At 41.7% G+C, this 18206-nt stretch overlaps 1 protein-coding gene across 1 annotated transcript; it reads left to right on the plus strand.

The window, feature by feature from the left end:
* The first annotated feature begins 4356 nt into the window (after nt 1-4356).
* On the plus strand, nt 4357-17054 carry RGR (retinal G protein coupled receptor). The gene is made up of 7 exons (XM_054637698.2): nt 4357-4499; nt 7304-7460; nt 8173-8294; nt 13263-13416; nt 14037-14154; nt 15657-15770; nt 16705-17054. The coding sequence occupies exons 1-7, from the start codon at nt 4421-4423 to the stop codon at nt 16846-16848; spliced, it is 888 nt and encodes a 295-aa protein (XP_054493673.2). The 5' UTR covers nt 4357-4420; the 3' UTR covers nt 16849-17054.
* The last annotated feature ends 1152 nt before the right edge of the window (nt 17055-18206 follow it).

The following is an 18206-nucleotide window of genomic DNA, read 5'->3' on the forward strand; positions in this document are numbered from 1 at the left end:
GCACATACCATGGTCATATCTGATGTATTTTAAATGAGTGAAGCTTTCTTAGGTTTATATTCCTGGTCCCACATCTCTATTGTACCTTTATTGCCTAAAATCCAGTGCAGTTCTCTCAGTTCCACAAAATCAGCTAATTTTGGCCTTAGCATCCTCAGCTGCATGACAGAGGGGCCCATGCAGTAATATTGCTGACTGCAACCACCTTTTCTGATTTGGACCTTAATAGTATTAGTCTAAGCCCAGCAGAGTCACCTCTGCTTAGGAAACAGTGGCTGTTTTATTTTGCTTCTTCAGGCATGCAAGAACTTCCAGCATTGTTTATGTGGCTCCTGAATGCAGGTGGAGCACAGTGTTTGACACACCAACCCTCTGCCCCCTTGCCAGTCTGACAGTCACTGGCTTTCCTACTCTGATTTACCTGAACACAGCCCCGAGATTTTGCAGGCTGAGTACCTTTGTGGCAGTTCTAGTCAACTTCTTGGAAGCTGCAATATTCTAGTAACTTTATTAATTTTCTAGCCTGGGTGCATATACATATATTTATGAATTACATATTCCATGTACAGTGAATTAAGCTACCTGTCTCTGGAGAGGTAACTCAAACAGTAGAGGCAATGCTTCCAAGCTCTACAGGAAGCTCTGACTCTCGAAACACTGAGGTGCAGCAGCAGGCAGGAAAGCCAGTCCCAGTGCTGCCAGGTCCCAGGTTGCCAATCCATCACATGGAGCCAATCACAGGGCTAATGTGTGATGTTTGGGGAGCAGGTGATGGATCTGTGTCCTCTTCTGAAGAGACTTTCAGACAGCACTGCTCTGACTCTGAATCTGAAGCTGTCCCTCCTGGCTTTCTTCTCACCAAGTTTAGAGCTCCTTCATTTTTGCTGAGCATGGCCAAGGAGCTTTCCCCAGATATTATCCCTGACCTTGATGCTTTCTCTGTACTTGCAAGTGAGCCCTTTCCTCCACCTTCCTCTGCACAGACAGCGCCTCCACCCCTGGCCCCATCCAGCCCTGGGTTCCTCACACCCTCCCCACCACACCTGGGCTGCCAGGCTTGTTCCTCAAAGCACAGCCATGGGCTCCTGCCTGCCCCCAGCATCCTTGGCCCTGCCCAGGCCTTCACCACTTCATCTTCCTCTTACAGCTCTGAGACAACTGCAGAGAAAATCAGATTGAGCAGGGTGCTGTACTGTGTTACACAGACTGTTGAGGAGAAGGGTTATTGTGTGGCTGCAGGCATTTCCAGAGGGCTGATGCTCATCCACACACTGGTGTGATGCCTTTTTCCCTGCATCATCCCTCCTAGGGCCAGCACCAGGTGCCTATTTACAATCTGGGTCATATTCTCTACCACCCCTACCAAAATGAAACAAATTTACACAACTGCAACTAGAAGGTCTCCAGACAATACACTTACTGTTTGCTTGCTTTGGCAAGAAGCCTTTCCCATGAGGACCAAGATTACCACTCATTTCAGTGATACCACTGCAGTTCTGGGTGACTGCATTCCCAGCCTGCTTCTGCTGAAATGCTGCCATTTTTCATTTAAAGGCATATTTCAACATAAAAAGTCAAATTTGGATAAACCTGAATCAGAAGAAAGGATTAGGAAGGCAGAGGAATAATAACACATCAATTTAGCAAAGTTCTTGCTGTGAATATAAAATACTGTGTCAGTAATCTGCATTGATTGCTTGAAGAAAATTCAGAGTGCATGAGCACTCTGTTATCTTTGCACTGCACCTTTTTTTGTAGTGCTTGTACCAATGCATATTTTACAAAGATTAATATGCTCCCACCAAATATATACAGTTCTGTGAAATCCACAGGGACATCTGGCAAGAACCTATCATATATTTTTTCTGTGTATTCCTTGCAAACAGATTAGTAACCAGTGAAATATTCTTCGGCAAGAGGGTAAAAGGAAATGGATCTGTTATTGATGCAGAAAGGAGATCAGTGGAATTCAAATTATGAAGTTCTAGGATAACATCAGGTTGAGCAAAAGACCTTTCCCCCTCAATTTAGAAAGAGCAAGTAGCTATTGAAAGAGTGCATAAAATAGAAAGGCATCACAAAAAACTTCATCACTACAGAGTTAATGAGTGTCTTTGGGAAACCTGTTATCATTTGCATGTTTTCCCTGACTTCACAGGAATACACGATGTGAGGTTACCTCTTACATAAAAAGTTCAGAAAGGAAATGAATGCAGCTTTGTTTTACCAACTGGAAAGAGAACTATCATTAGAAGATTCTATCAAAGTCAGTAATTTATTCCTTATTTGCACCTCCTCTTTGCCTGAAGAAAACCATTTACAACCTGAACTTATAACTGAAGTTAGCAGCCATATTGGACCATATATCATTCCATACTATCTCAACATACCCTTAGAAAGTCAGCTTAACACAGCATCAGCAAAGAAATTAAGAGATTGATGCAGGAAGCTTCTGTTGACATTAATTTCACTTGAGTCAGATGCTGAACTGCCACTGGAAAGTTTGCCTATGACTTACTTCTGTAATTAGACTCTGCACTGATAAATTAAATGAAATTTAGACATGGAAATTGTTAAGATACTTAAAGAAAAGCTAATAATAATAAAAGTTAATAATAATCATTGTAACAAAGGTCTATTAAATCCAAGGGGACTGGGGTAGTAGCCTAAAATAGAAATAGTACTGGAATGAGCAAAGTTTGCCCCACAGGCTTTGAAACACTCCACAAAAACTCCCAGCAGTGTAACACATCTGGGAGACATGCTTGGGAGTGAAGGTGAAGTACAGTGGCAGGCAACCAAAAGTACCTGCCAGGCCTCAGGAGGGCAGTTCAAATATCTGTGTCCTTTATCCCCAGTCTAGAAGAGCTGTGCAGCTTTATGTTGACAAGCATTACAATGAGCCATCCATTTTCAGAACTATCATGCTAGGAAGATTTACAGCACATTTACAAGATCTAGCACTAATTTTTTTGCAAGAACATACAATGGATCACTATTAAAACACAGGTTTATGTCATTCATTTGCCATGCTAGGAGGCAGGACTGTCACCTTCTTTGTCATCAAGACATGTAGGTGAGTGAAAGGCAAACATAACAATGGATTTATGTGGTGCAATGTAATTTTACTCTGCTTAAACCAAATATCTGTATAGCCTAACAAATATCATCCCCTCCTGAATTCTACTTCAAAATCTAAGAGCATATCCATCAAGGCAATTACCTGCATCAAAAAGAGCTGTAAATTGAATACCAGAGATCAAAAAACTCAGCAAGATGGTTTCACAACAGCCTTGAAGCTCTAATCAGTTCTCCTGGGCATCACAGCCTTTAAGCACAGATTTCATGAAAACTGCAAAAAAATCCACCATCCTCAACCAACACCCCTGATTGTAAATGCACCCCTGAAATGGAAACTGCACCATGTAGTAAGGAGGCTGAGTAAGCTCTGGTGGCATCTAGGGTGAATTTACTCTGCCTGAGACCTCAATCAACAGGGAGCCAGGTCAGCACAGTGTGGGGCCTGAGCTGGGGGAAGCTCATATCCCCTGTGCTCATATCCCTCTCTGCTCCCATTTTGCAGTAGGATTATCAGGATGAAGAAACAACTGTCATGCTAGTGGCACCTTGTTAAGGCAATGAGCTGGAGGCTGGACAAGCTGCAGGCTACACATACTCCAGAGCCACTGTGCACCCAGACTCCTGCCCCCAAACATCTCCAAAAGAACAGTAAGGTGATTCCTGTCAGTGCTCACCACTGAGCAACTCACTCACGTCCTTGTATGTTTAGGGCCCCAAATCAGTAATTTGTGTTTGTCTTTAATCAAGCTGTGCCAGTGTGCATATTAATTTAAGCCTCAGTTACAAAAAGGAAATATGTTAATATAGAGAACAGTCATTGCCAGAAAAATACACTGGCCAGTTTCTAAAAAAGTGGGTGAGGGGAAGATCTGCAAGCTGCAGAAATTATTGGTTCATACTTTTCCTCTAATTATCAACTCAATGAGTGCCCCTTTGTTTTTCAGGTCACTCCCCAATTACATGTTTCCTTTGTTCCACAACATTTAATTCTTTTCCAGTGTTGCAAAATTAACTGGACAGGTTTCTTAATCTTGTGTCGACAAAGAACTTGTTGTAATTGCCATGAATGCTTTCATTTTGCTGGTGTCTGAAATACGATTTGCAGGGGAAGGGGGAGTGCGGGCTGATGCTAGTCCCATCATTAATAACATTCCTGCAGGGATTGTAGTGGTGGGAGTAAAAACCCCAAAGCTTTTATATAATAACAGCATGTGTTTGCACGTGAGCTGCTCCTTTAAGAAGCCTTGGGCTACTGGAAGTAGAGAGATCCAGAGAAAAGGCAGCCCCACAGCTATAACAGAGGGCAGAGGTTAAATCTTTTGGCATATTTACCATAAGAATGGTCACTGCACACCCTCTCCCTGAAGGCTTCACTGAAATAGAAGTGTTTGCCATTGGCACTGCCCTGCTGGTAGAAGGTAAGTTTGGTGTGGGACCTCGGCAGCAAGAAGATTTCTTTCCTCCTATTATTTCTTGTTAGAAGGGGGAAGGAAAATTGAAGTGAACAGCAGCATTTGTGGTGTGCTGACCCTGGTTACTGTGGCTACATCACCCATACTTCTGGTGAGTAAATCAGGGTGAGCTGCAAGCTCTTTGCTGTGAAGATCTGCACTCTATGCATAGCTGTGGCAGTGAAGTACTTGCTACTCAGCTCTCTTCTCAGGAATTTGGGATTTAATATTTTGTTGTTGACTTTTAAAGACAATTTTATCTTCCTCTGGGGAAAGAAGTTGAAATGACTGATAATCTCTCAATAAAATTGGACTGCTTGTTTTGTCGGTTGTGATGGCTGCCTTACAATCAAACATGATTGCTCCAAAAAAACCTGTAAACTGTTAGCATACATCCAGACTGCATTGGTAGCCCTGCAATTAATGGCTGCTGGGTAAAAGTAACAAACCATATCAATTTAATTTTGCGAATGTAATCTTTTCTTAAGGCATATTCCACTTATTGAGAGACTGCAACAAAACTGAGAATTTATATCTACCTGGCAGCTAGCAAAGGCTCATAGCTAGGACAATGTTGGTGTCAGTCCCAGGCCCTGGGATGCCATTCCTGCACAGTGCTGATCAGAGGGGGATGTGGGAATTGTGGGGCCCAGCAGCAGAGGAGGAGAAGCTGTGAGCACCCTCAGAGTGAGATAAATGCTCCTTAGCTCACCTCATGAACGGGGAGCTCACCTTTGCCTTGCACCTGAGCTCCTATCTGGCTGCAAAGGAAACCTGGAAATGCTGTCACACACTCTTCCTTGGAAGAGAGGGGAAAAAGCTTCTACCTCTTGCCCAGGGCCAGGCTGCTGCCTGAACAGGGCTAAGCCTGGCTGACAGTCCCTGAGCCATGTGCACAGCCTGGCAGGACCTGCACTCCCATCCCAAGGGGTGGGAAGCAGCGGCAGGACAGGGACAGTGCTGGGGGCTGGCAGGGCCCCAGAGCTGGGTCCTGCTGGGGACCTGCTTGTGGCACCACGGCCCTGCCAGTCCTGACCTGTGCCAGGGTCCTGTAGCTGTGGGAGTTCCAGCAAAGAGCCCCATGGTAACCTTCAGTTAAAACTAGGTGTAGTCTAATACATTTATGGTTTACTAAACATAAGTATTTTCCATAGGGTTTTAGGCAGAATGTGCCCAGTAGATTGGCAGTAAAACTTTGTTATTGTCATCTGGATTAGAAGACCAAGCTAAACAATCAAGGATTAATTCACTTTCTGAACACTCTGAGACAAAGGCAATGAAGACCTCTCCTTTTCTTATGGCAGCTTCTGAGTGCAGTTTGCAAAGAAAGGTTGTGGTGAAGAGTTGCATTCACTTTATTAAGTGAACATATTTGCTGATCTAAAAATGAAAATTCAATGCTTTTTAAAAAAAAATTAGTAAGTTCTCTATTTGTACACTCATGCTGACCTTCAAGAAAGCAGAATCTGGTAAAGCCCGAGGCTTCCAAAAAGAGGGAAAAGATAGAAAAAAATCTGATATAGTAATAACTCTTCAGCTCTACTCTAAATATGCTCAGAACACATCTCTCCTAAAGGCTTCTCTGCATTTGAGAGAGTTGACAGCAGTTTTACCCTGTGGGTGGGAGGTAATCTGGCAGGGAGGAAATAAAAACAGCAGATCTCAAATGGCTCCAAATATTTCTCCTGGAAATATTTTGTTATATGTTGTGCAATGATAGACACACATCAGCTGTTACTATGGTTATGCCATCAGCCATTAATGCAATTAAGGTAGAAGCAGGATTTCTGACTAGAAAAAAAAATCATCCATCTTATGTAACTGCAGAATTAAGACAATAAGCATAAGTAACTACACTACTTTACAGATTAGGGGATATGGATTTTTTCTGTGCTGCAGCATTTCTTTTTCCAAGAAGAACACAAAGACATAGTGCCTCTCATCTAACTGAGACTTAGAGACTGGATGTTGAGTCAGATCCTCATCAGAGCTAAAATAATTCAGGTCGCCTTGAAAAGGGCATTAAAGGACAAAGCTTGAGTTTAAACCAGTGAAGGATGGGCTTCAGAGTGGCACAGCTCTGTGCTGGGTGAATAGCTTGGGTTGCTTGGATCCCTCCCTGAAGAACAACATAAACTTATTTTTTTAAATCTATCAGTGACTGCTTTTCATAATTAGATTATTCCTTTCCATGTATAGTCTGTTGACGAGGGACAGTAATAAGATTGAGCTGGTGTAATTCAAGCACTGTGTAGGCTACCCTGAGACAGAAGCCCAAAGGGAGGCAGGCTGACTGAAACATGGCTGAGGGATTTCTGTGCTTAAACAAAAAGGAATGTTACAATGGATATTAAATACAAACCATTTTTCTAGCAAATTCAGGCCTGACGTGTACACCAGCAGCATATGCTGGCTGTCAGCTCTCTTGAAACTGCCTCCTCTGCATCTTGCTCTGAACCCTGAACCATGTGTCCCTGCATGGAGCCTAACAATCCAGTTTCTCTTATTTTAACAAAAGGCAGAATTACAAATAAGATCAAACTGTTTCTGCTCCACATGACTGAAGAAGTCTGAAGCACTGGCTTGAGCTGTCACCTATGAGTTCTCTTCTGAAAGCCTTTGTAACTTGCGTGCAGACTGACCACTACAGATCTATTCCCTGTGTATAAGATTGCACTGTAATTATTGTTCTCTCATCAAAGAAAACAGCAGTATCACTGTAGTTATTTTCAATTTCCAGTTGAATCACAGCAAACAATTCTGTCTTTCAGCCCTGCTTGGTTTCTGCCTGAATGGCTTGACAATTATTTCTTTCCGCAAAATCAAAGAGCTGCGGACGCCCAGCAATCTGCTGGTTCTCAGCATCGCCCTGGCCGACTGCGGGATTTGCATCAATGCCTTCATCGCCGCCTTCTCCAGCTTCCTCAGGTATGGCACAGAGGTTTTCCTAAAGCATGCTTGGGAGAGCCACATGGAAATTAGCACCTTAAGTTCTAAGAGGTCAATGGCTCTCTTTCTACCATAAGTCATAGCCAAACTTCTCCTTCCCTCAATCCGAAACAACAAAACAAAATCCTACATGGTTCTACTGGCCAAGTAGAAAAGCAGATTTTACTGCATAACATCACTGACAGATTATAAGACTGACTAAAGAAGACATTTAGCCAGACAGCTTTACTAGGGGTTATAGAAGCTACTTGAATATCAAAATATCACTTTACTAAACTGCTAGATTGACCCTAAATTTGTCTGCAAGTCTTTATCTTTTTTTTGTGTTGCACTGACTTGCAAACTGACAAATTGGCTCCTCACAAAGGAGGCAAATCTTGAAGATCTGTATAATTGAATGAAATGTAGATTTCAAATTTAAAAACCCCAACTTTTCAATACACAGATGCAGGGTTCTGCTTTCTTCTCAGTATTAAGAGTACAAGTTGCTGTTGTACTGTAAGAGACACCACAGCAGGAAAATGCTGACAAATGCCTAAAATCAAGCACAGTAACATTTTTCACAGTGTTTCTCAGACAGATCCTCAGGAGAAGCACAGGCTATCATTTTACCCTCTCTGTTAATGCAATTTCCAAACATGCCTTTACCTTTCTCTATCATTTCCTTAACATATTCCTTGTTTGTTGACAGATACTGGCCCTATGGCTCTGATGGCTGTCAAATCCATGGATTCCATGGCTTCCTGACAGCCCTGGCCAGCATTAGTTCCAGCGCTGCCGTGGCCTGGGACCGATACCATCACTACTGTACAAGTAAGGGCTGCAGTTTCCCTCCAACCTTACCCACGGGCTGCAAAAGGCAGCTGGCTCAGGTTTCTGAGAATCAAAGCAAGCACATACTTATTATTTGTGTATCTTATAAATAAGTTTGTTTTTCTTACACACTAGATACAGCAAATATAAACAGTTTCTCCAAAGGACCTCTTCCCATACAAGGGAAATTATCAACCACCTTCAGGAGATATTTCCTTGTCCTGATCACATCCAATTTGTGACCCTCTTGCCATGCTTTCTTTAAATCCATAAGTAAACTTTAAAACAAAATCCCAAATAAAATCCAATTCCTCTTATTGAAGAAAAATCTATTCATCTGGGGCTTTCATCCAACACCCTGCTGTGTACCCAACAGATCATCATGTCCATGCAGAGTTTACTAATGACAGATAAATTTGGTGTGAGCAGAGAGCTGCCTCTGCAGAAACAGTGGCTGCAACAGAGCCCGTGCAGAGGCATGATTGGGCAGACAGAGCTCAGCAGCCCCTCTGTGCAACACACAGGCATTTTGGGGTGCAAGAGACTTATTTTTGCCCACAGAGCCTCCATATGATCCCAGCAGCAAATGGAAAAACACACCCAAAGCACACAGGGAATATGGTCAGTCTGATGATCCTGTTGAGGAAAGGCTGGCAATGTTTTTTGCTCTGCAATTTTTGCAGGAATCAAGGCTCAGGCAAAGAAATGTATTTTTTCATGTCTAGACAAAGGCCCCAAATAATGCAGGCTGTGAGCTAAATCCATACTAGCACCCCTTGGACACTGAAATGCATTTGGAGCTGGAAGAGGAGCATCTGTATTTTACAAGAGAGAGCCTGAAAATAAGCATCTCTGGGAAAGACATTTTACTCTCTGCCTACATTGGCTTTAATGCTTTTGTGTCATGCACTCCTCCAGTCAAGAACATATACTACATTAAGAGGACAGAAGGACCCTAAGGGCACAAGCTTCTTTACTTTGCTCAAATTGTTACTTACTGATGGCCAAACATGGCTCCTAAAGCAAACATTTTGAACAACAAAACTAAAAACCCAGAAGGTGCTCATGCCCTGTGGTTATTCCAGGAAAACCAGCCCCTTCTAGTTCAATTCTTCACATGCTGATTGCAAGGAAGATTAAGTCATATTTCATAGATGTGCTACAGCAAGCCCACAGGCTATGCTGCGTTCTCAATCCATACATTAAACTCCTGTTGACACTGGTGTGAGCTGCATGCCTGTACAGAAGGTACAAAATACCTTTACCTAAAATACAAAGCTATCAGCCTTTTATCTTCATTCCCCAGGATCTGGTACTCTTTCCAAGCTCAATTACATAATTCCCAGTTTTTTGTTACATCCTAACAGTTTCCCAAGAAAACCTTCATTGTGGCATTCCTCAGCTTGGCACTTGATTATTCACTATCCCTATTTCTGGGAAGAAAGAGCTGATGAGAATGTACGAGATTACTATGATGATAGGATAACTTGGGACTTTACAACCATTCTGGATGCTAATATCACCAATTTCTTCACTAACATTCTGAAAATTGACCAGGTTTTTAGATTTGGAAGTCAGCACAGCCCTAAGTGATGAAGCACTACCTTTAAAGTGTATTGATAACAGACAAGTCACTCAGAAGAAATCAGGTTGATGTTGCTTGGGATATGGAAGAAAATAGTATTATCACCCCATGTGACAGAGAAAGTCAGGATATTTTACTCTCCCCTCTCTTGTTTGTTTTGGTTTTTTTTTTTTACTTCTAGGCAAGCACACTGGGCAATGCTGTTCATCCCCTAAGTGGGGCTCTGGGGTCTATGAAATGCTACTTTCACAGCAAAGTGTTTTTTTAGAGAAAGAATCTAAAAGTATGCAAGAGGAGAGATAGCAGGGGAGTCTGGAGGGTATCAATGCCAATCCCTAGCAAGATGGGAAAAAAAGATTTTAAAATTTCATCATTAGGGGGAAAAGGAGAAAGCAGAAGTAGTTCTATGTTAGTGCCTGACAGTGAAGAAGAAAAGGGCAGATTCTGAGGAAGCTGTGTCTCAGCAGCCAGGTGTTCAGGACAGAAGGTGACAGTTTAGAGCAAGGCAGACATTGTCAGTTCCTCTCTGGCCATTCACACTGCCATTAGAAGTCTGGGAAGAGGAGAAGGATCCTGGTCAGTTCATAGTGTAAAGTTATAGATTTAAAAGGAAAGAAAAAATATAAAATTTTTAACTTGCATTTCAGAATCAGGGGGAAACAGAAAATCTGAAGTGAATTATATCAGTACTTCTCTCAATATTATAAAAGAGAAGACAAACAAAACCAGCAGGGATTTCACAGCAGCATTCGATTTCTAAAAGTAGAATTACAGTGATTTTTATCTAATCCTTAACAACCAAGGTAACCTGGGTTGTTATATCAATATTCAAAGATTACCACACTACCATTTGCTAAAATTGCAGTGTCAACTCTGTCAAATTAGGAGGAAGTCCTAAACTCCTGTCACACTGACTGCATTCCCCTCATCTAGCTTTGCACCTGTATCAGTTTTCCCTGACAAAATGTTGATGTTTTTACACATCTTGTGTTTTTCACTGAAGCAGGAGGTAACCACCAAGACAGTCTAAGATGATGGTGAACCACAGCAAAATAAAAAAAAAGAAAAAGGAGTAAAAAATCCCTTAATGAGGTTATTTTAAAGAGCTTTTTATAATGATATGCATAAAATAAACTATTTCTTATTCCTACAAAAACTGAATTCTTGTGAGCACCAGTGACTGGTGACTACTGCAGATGAAGTAGGTGCTAACACCTCTTTCATTTATGACTGATATATATTTTTCCTTGTCAGATTTTCAGATATTTCTGTCTTTGACAAACTTAGCTAATTTTAAATGATGCATGCCATTAAGTTTGGTACAAGCCATTTACTGTCCTGGTATATATTATAATTTAATATGATACAGCAATTATAACTTAACCATTTGCAGGAATGAGAAAAAGAGATTATTTTCCCCCTCCATCATAGAAAATCCTGTTGACCTTTTATTTCAGACACTCCTTTTGAACAGCAGACTGAAATCTAGCTGAAAAGTGGCCCAGTGTCAGAGATGTATTTTTCAGTCTGTGAAAATCAGCTAAATGTTTGAATAAATCATAAATCTTACAAAAATACATTCATAAATGTTTCCAAAAACTAAACTCTGAGATATAGTTATGATTATATCACTGAAAACTGGCTTTCATGATCAAAAGGATTAAGGTTCCATGCTCTATCTAGTACTTGCTAGAAGTTCATCTTTTGGCATCACAATTTTAGTAATCTTTGACTGATGATGGAGCAGTCTTTCTGTTCCAAAGCAATTAGAGAAATCATTTAAAATTCCCTGTATTACTATTTCACTGTGTGGAAAAGAGAGGCTTCCCTTTTGCTTTTCAAAGAGAGAAAACCAAAGCACAAGAGTGATTGGACTTAATAGGACCAAACTGCCAGCACAGGGCCCTAATTAAGAATTCTATCTGTAAGCATATGCTGAACCCCATACACATGCATTTAATTGAATTGGGACCTACACAGCTATTACATCAAATTTTATGAGGCCAAGAAAAGGCATTTAAGGTAAAGCAATGGCCTGCTGTGCACAAAAACAACTGAACTGAACAAATTGTGCAGCCTTCTCAGGGGAGGGTATTTTTGCCACGTGAGGACAGCACAACTTTTTCACTGTCCTTGTACTGAAAGTGTTTTCTCTGAGTAAAACTAAAACAATCTCAAGCTTGTTTAATTTTACATTCCTACATATTTAGCTACTTCTGATGTGTGTGTAAATATTTCTGAAGGGTCAACCAGCAGCTGATTTCACCAGGTCTAAAAATAAATGCACCTCATCCCCAGTCCTTCACCTCTCAGGGACAGATCAGAATTGGCCTGAATCTTCCTGCCTGCTGTCATGATGCTGCTGTCTAAGGGCAGACAAAAAGATTGCTTCCCAACCTCAGTGAAAATTGCATCATTACTTGTCCCTAATGGGAGACTGGATTAGGAAGGAGTGCTGGGGAAAGTCACTGTTCTCCTTGCTTGGTGCTGCTGGCATCACGGGCTGCCCAGCGTGGGCATGATGAGAGACAATGGCCTCAGTAACAAAATCATCCAGACCTTTCTGCATGCCAGCAGTGGGGCTGGCACAACATCCTGCAGCAGCAAGGAAGCCTGCCTGCCTTCTCCATGAAGAAATACTTCCTGTGTCTTCTCAAGTTTCCAATCTTCCATTACATTCCTATAGTATTTGATGGAACTGGATGAGATAGGCACAAGAGAACACTTTATTATAAAATTACTAAAAAAATTACTAATGCTGAGCTTCACATTTCCTGTTATAGGCTATGTGATGATCTTAAGGACAAAATTACTTGTCCAGTAGTATTTTTAGAACAAGCTCTGTTCTCAGGTTGTATATATATATTCACATATGTTTATTGATGACCAGTAATTTTAGAACAGGATATATGAGATATCCACACCCTCCTGGCCTGGCAGGAAGGAAGAGGGCAGGGGCTGGGGAGTGTGTGCAGAGTCACATTTCTGACCTGCCCCACACTCTGCAATGGGACTCAGTTTCTTCAAACACTGTTTATTGCATCACCCTGTTCATTGTACTTGCTGCCTCATCTGTGTCTTTAAACACATTCCCAAAACACAAGAATATAATGTTTGTAACAGCAGCTGTATCTCCAGTGTGGTACAAAGCTGAGCAAGCAATACAGCACTTGTCTAAGTAAAACACACAAAAGGGAAGTGCAGTTTGCTGTTTCCTAAAAGCTTCCTTCATATTTTATGGAAGACTGATTCCTCCAGACTCAGGTCAGCTTCAGGATACAAAGCACAAACAACTGCTTGTTTCTGCCTGAGGCCCAAGGGCCTGACAGCTGTTTCCAGTGGTTTTGTTCAGGGCATGGAGATCCCCTTTCCTCTTCCCACAGGGAGCAGGCTGCAGTGGAGCACAGCTGCCTCCATGATGGTGTTTGCATGGCTGTTTGCTGCCTTCTGGTCCGTGATGCCCTTACTGGGGTGGGGAGAATACGACTACGAACCCCTCCGAACCTGCTGCACCCTGGACTACAGCAAAGGGGACAGGTGAGGGCCAGGGCCAGCTCCCACAGGAGCAGAGTGGAGGCTGCCATCCCCTAGGATGGCCTTGGTGGCACACAAACCCCTCAGATGTGCCCAGCACTGTTCCTGGGGCAGATATCTCTCCCCAGCAGCTGGGACAAGGCATTACCCCAGGCTGCCTGGGCTCCCATGGTGGCACACAGAACAGCTAAACTCAGGTTCCTCTGTGGGACAGCCTGGTGCTCAGCTTTCTGCCACTCCCTCACTCATCTATGCACTGCATCTTTTCTGGGTTTAGGGCTTGAAACTCTTTCAGAATAGTTTCATAATATTTTCATAATAATTTCAGAATATTTTCATAAAGCTTTTGGCTTTATGCAGGCCAGCACTGATGTCCAAGTAGTGGTGCTTGGGTTTAGAATACAAATACCTGTTGTGATTTTCTACAAGACTATCCATCCCACACACAATAGCATGGCACAGCTTAACTGGCCTTCAGCAAATGCTGCACCTGAAGCACATTGACAAAAGTGGTTTTAGCAATTTTTAAATTACAACTTGGTAAATACTTACAGCAAGTTTACATAAATGCACTAGACTTGAATTAATACCTTCTTTTTTTCTTCCCTCCTCACCTTTCCCAGAAACTATGTCACATTCCTTTTTGCTCTGTCCACTTTCAATTTCATGATCCCAGGCTTCATCATGATGACAGCCTATCAGTCCATACACCAAAAGTTCAGGAAAACTGGGCACTTCAAGGTAAGAAAGCTCCCTGAACCCCTGAAATCACCATGACAAAACAGGGCTGCCTTCAGTAGAGACAAAGTCCTTGAAAAAAACTAATTTCTTCCACAAAGACATTGACTCATCTCCTTCTGTCCTAACTCCCCAGTGCAACACAGGATGGGGCCATTCAGAAAGTTCATGGAAACACCATCCTTGGAAATGGCAGCATTTTACCAGATGGCCACGTTTGCCCCAACCTTGGGCTGTAAACAGCTCCACATCAAACAGGAAGTTGGACCAGCATTCCTTAAGATTTCCCTCCATCAATACTGGTCCATCTCTCCTCAAAAAACAAAAACAGAGCATAGAGAATATTTACCAATAGCATATCAATTTTTATCCAGGGAAATTTATCTCAGGAAGGATTGTTATTTCTTGCTTTGCTACAGGCCTTTGTCTTATGGCTGAGGAAGTCAGACAGAAGTACAGCTCTGCAAGGAAACATGCAGGCACCCCATGGGGGAGAAGGGCCTTCCCATACACATTGTGTTAACACTTGGCTGAGGAAAGTCAGAAATCTTTATGAGCTGGAAACAAAGGAATTGCTCCAGTGTGGCAGGTTTATGGGAATCTAATGTGGTGATTATATGAGTTGTTTGCTGAGGTGCAGGCTGTACAGTCTGGGGCACTATGCATGGCTGGTGGGCACAGCCCAACCCCTGCACTCAGTAAAGACAGTCAGATCTCAAGAGAAATGTTATATTGACAGTCAGGCAGACTTGTTTGTAGCTGACTGGAATTAATACTTGTGCCCTCTATATATTTCTTGAACAAAGCTCAGTGTTCATTATTATGTCTATTACTTTTTTCCAGTGAGTTTGTATGCACTAGCATGTGATTTCTTTCTCATGATTCTCTGTAGCTGTGCAGAAGAGTTACCATGCAGAAAATTTAAGGATGAAATTATCACTTCCTTAGTCATTAAAATTTATAAGATACTTGGGAACAGCTGGCCATGTACACTATGGATAGGTCCCAGCATAAAGGACAGAGAAATGCTCCTACCACAACACAGCTACTGCATCCATTTGTTGCACCAGCATAGCAGTGCCTTGACACAGTTTGTCTGCAAGACCATCTAGGAAGTCAGCAAAATATTATTCCTTTTAAATTTTAAATGAAATTTAAAAGGAATTATTTTAAATAATTTTAAAATTTTCACTTTAATTTTCAATTGCTTCACTTTCACTTAAATTTTCAATTGCTCTCTCCCCTCAGGAGGAGTTACTGGCCACGGCTTCTATATCTAGCACACACAGATTTATCTGATCTACCATAAGGTGTTTTGTCACCTCTGTCACTCCCCACCCTCGCCCAGGATCAGGGCTTTGGTGCTGCTGCACTGTTCTGTCCCATGTCCTGTTGGCTGATCCTCTCCTGCTACTGAACACAAACCACAATCCCACAGGACCTCTGCCATCCATTTGTTGCAGTGTGTGATTGTGAAACACAAACCTATTGCTCTTGTTTTCCAGTTTAATACTGGTTTGCCACTGAAGACATTGGTCATTTGCTGGGGTCCCTACTGCCTCCTGTGCTCCTATGCAGCAGTGGAAAATGTGATGTTCATCCCACCAAAATACCGCATGGTACGTGCGTGCCCCCCAGACCCCAAAGTGACATTTCCTCCCTCCCCTCTCTCTGTCTCTGTGGAACATTGCCAATTTGCTCACTACTGGGTTCATTTGTAAAAACATATATAAGAAGTAGTCCTTTTCCTCAAAGCATTCTGTTCATCTACCATTTTTAGTGAAAACAGGCAAGCACAGTGATATAAAAGGCATTGCATTACTGCTCTGATCAAGCCAAAATTTAGGAAGCCAGGGGTATTTTTCTTCAGCAGTTAGTTAGGGGTGTGTAAACTGTACTGAACCTGTACTGAACCTGTACTGTTCTGTGCCATGTAGGAGCTTTTTGTGTCCTTCTCAGAGGGAGGTACTAGCTCAGAATTTTCAGTTTTAAAGAGACTGGTTGTCTCATTCATATTTCTAATACTTCTCTCTCCTCAGGGAAGCTGCAATTGTTCACTCCTAAGGCTCTGCTGCCTCCTTTTTCCCCTTTCTTCTATGAGTCTTGGCTCCAAAGCCACTGCTGGAATTCAGTAATATCACATCAAACCTTTCAACTTTCATTCCATGCCCCCAAATCAGCCCAGTTTCAGATCACCAAATGCATTACTGTATTCAGTGTCACACATTAAATGGGTTGCCAACATCAGCCTGTTTATCCATCCAAAGATGTCCATGGCACACCTTTCATTCCTCCTAAGTGTTGGTGTTCACTCTCAACTGAATGAGCCCTGTTTCAGGAAATGCCAACCTAAACTCTTTCTCCTGGAAATTGTAATTTCCTGAGTAGGTCTTCCCACCAGCCAAATTGCTTTTACTTCTCCCCTGTCTGGGAGTAGCAAGCTAATGCTATTGGAGACAGGCCTTTTTTTGGTAAAGGGAAACTAAACATAGGCTGACATCAGCCCACTGGCTTCTCAATTTTCCTAGTAATAAATATTGTGTCTCATGACAGATTCCTGCTCTTGTTGCCAAGACTGTGCCAACGGTGGATGCCTTTGTATATGCCCTGGGAAATGAGAACTACAGAGGAGGAATATGGCAGTTCCTCACAGGACAGAAGATTGAGAAAGCAGAGGTTGATAACAAAACTAAATAACCCATTATGGTATTAAACAAAATTACTGCAGGTACATCACTGAAAGCAAAATTCAAGAGAAAACTGAATGCATTCTCTGATATGTATGTGCAAAGGTGGTTCCACATTGGAAAGGCTGTGCAATGGCTGCAAACAATGAAGTATGGAAAGAAAGCCCTCCAGATAACTGTCCAAACCATCATGAGCTGCTTGTCAAACAAGCTGCCTTAAACCTGTGTCGATTGTCATCAGTCTCATTTTATATGTCACTGTGAATAAACTATGTGCTGGAAAGCATGTTTTTTTCTCCTGATAAAAGCTAACATAAAAGCTTAGCAAATTAACCGAAGCAGGATATTAATTTACCCAGTGAGGCCTCATCAGATCAATCTGTGCAGGTTGTCCATATGGTAATGTCTGGATTACTAGAAGATTAAACCAGTATCCAGTATTGACCACATGTCTGTATAAATAGCTTGTTCATCTGAACAACTCATTTTCAGTGCACCCAAAACAGGCATTTCCAAATTTCCATCATGAATCTGACATCCTAGTTCCATAAAAACATTTTAGTGAGCATGTTTCCCCAGTAAGGAATATTGGCTTGGCTCCTATTCAAATGAGTTACTGCATGACATTCAGCTTTGTCACACACTAAACTGCATTGGATTTTGCAGCTGCTGCTTAGCAGGACAATCAAAAGCTTATAGTCCCTCATAAAAAACATTCATCTTTTTGTTGAACATTGAGCAAAAACTAAAGGGAGGTATGAGTCAGATTCTGTTCAAAAATGCCATAAGAATAAAAATTAACTTCTCATCTTACATGAAATTCCCCTATGTTCTACATAAGAGAGCAATCCCTGACTCAGTGGTGATTAAAGAGTCTGAGCAATTAAAAAGTCACTTTCATAATTATCAGAATTTAAATGTATTTTAAAGTCTCAGAAATGTCCATTTTAAACATTTGTATTTGCTCATGTTGCTCATATTGCCTATGGGATGAAAAACTGTGAAGTTGATATTGCCTGTTATTACAAGATGTGTGTCAGAATTGCCCATTTGTAAAAAAATATGTGCACGACACAGATTAGGAGAGATTTTGTGCACAAAAAAAGCAAACCTAATTGATACTTACAGGGATCATATGGTTCATTTCCAAGCACAGTGAAAGGGTTTTTGAAACTAACCAAAGAAAAAGCTGATCTATCCTTTTGATGCCTTCCAACATACTAAAAGGGAACCAGTTGTTTATGAGATACAAAAGGGTAAATGGTACAATCCTGCAAGCTAAACAATCAGTAGGTAGAAGGAATATTCCTCTCATGTCTAGAGATGGGGAATAAATGTCATTTTGTCAGCAGTTAACCAGCAGGATCC

Source organism: Agelaius phoeniceus, chromosome 9, assembly GCF_051311805.1.
Source record: "Agelaius phoeniceus isolate bAgePho1 chromosome 9, bAgePho1.hap1, whole genome shotgun sequence".
Classification (NCBI taxonomy): Eukaryota; Metazoa; Chordata; class Aves; order Passeriformes; family Icteridae; genus Agelaius; species Agelaius phoeniceus.

What these genes read in the sequence shown, in the direction of transcription:
- RGR (XM_054637698.2), top strand. Translation starts at nt 4,421, where the DNA reads ATGGTCACTGCACACCCTCTCCCTGAAGGCTTCACTGAAATAGAAGTG. An exon ending in GCCTTCTCCAGCTTCCTCAG is followed by an intron (nt 7,461 to 8,172) that starts GTATGGCACAGA and finishes GTTTGTTGACAG; the next exon opens with ATACTGGCCCTATGGCTCTG. An exon ending in GACTACAGCAAAGGGGACAG is followed by an intron (nt 13,417 to 14,036) that starts GTGAGGGCCAGG and finishes CACCTTTCCCAG; the next exon opens with AAACTATGTCACATTCCTTT.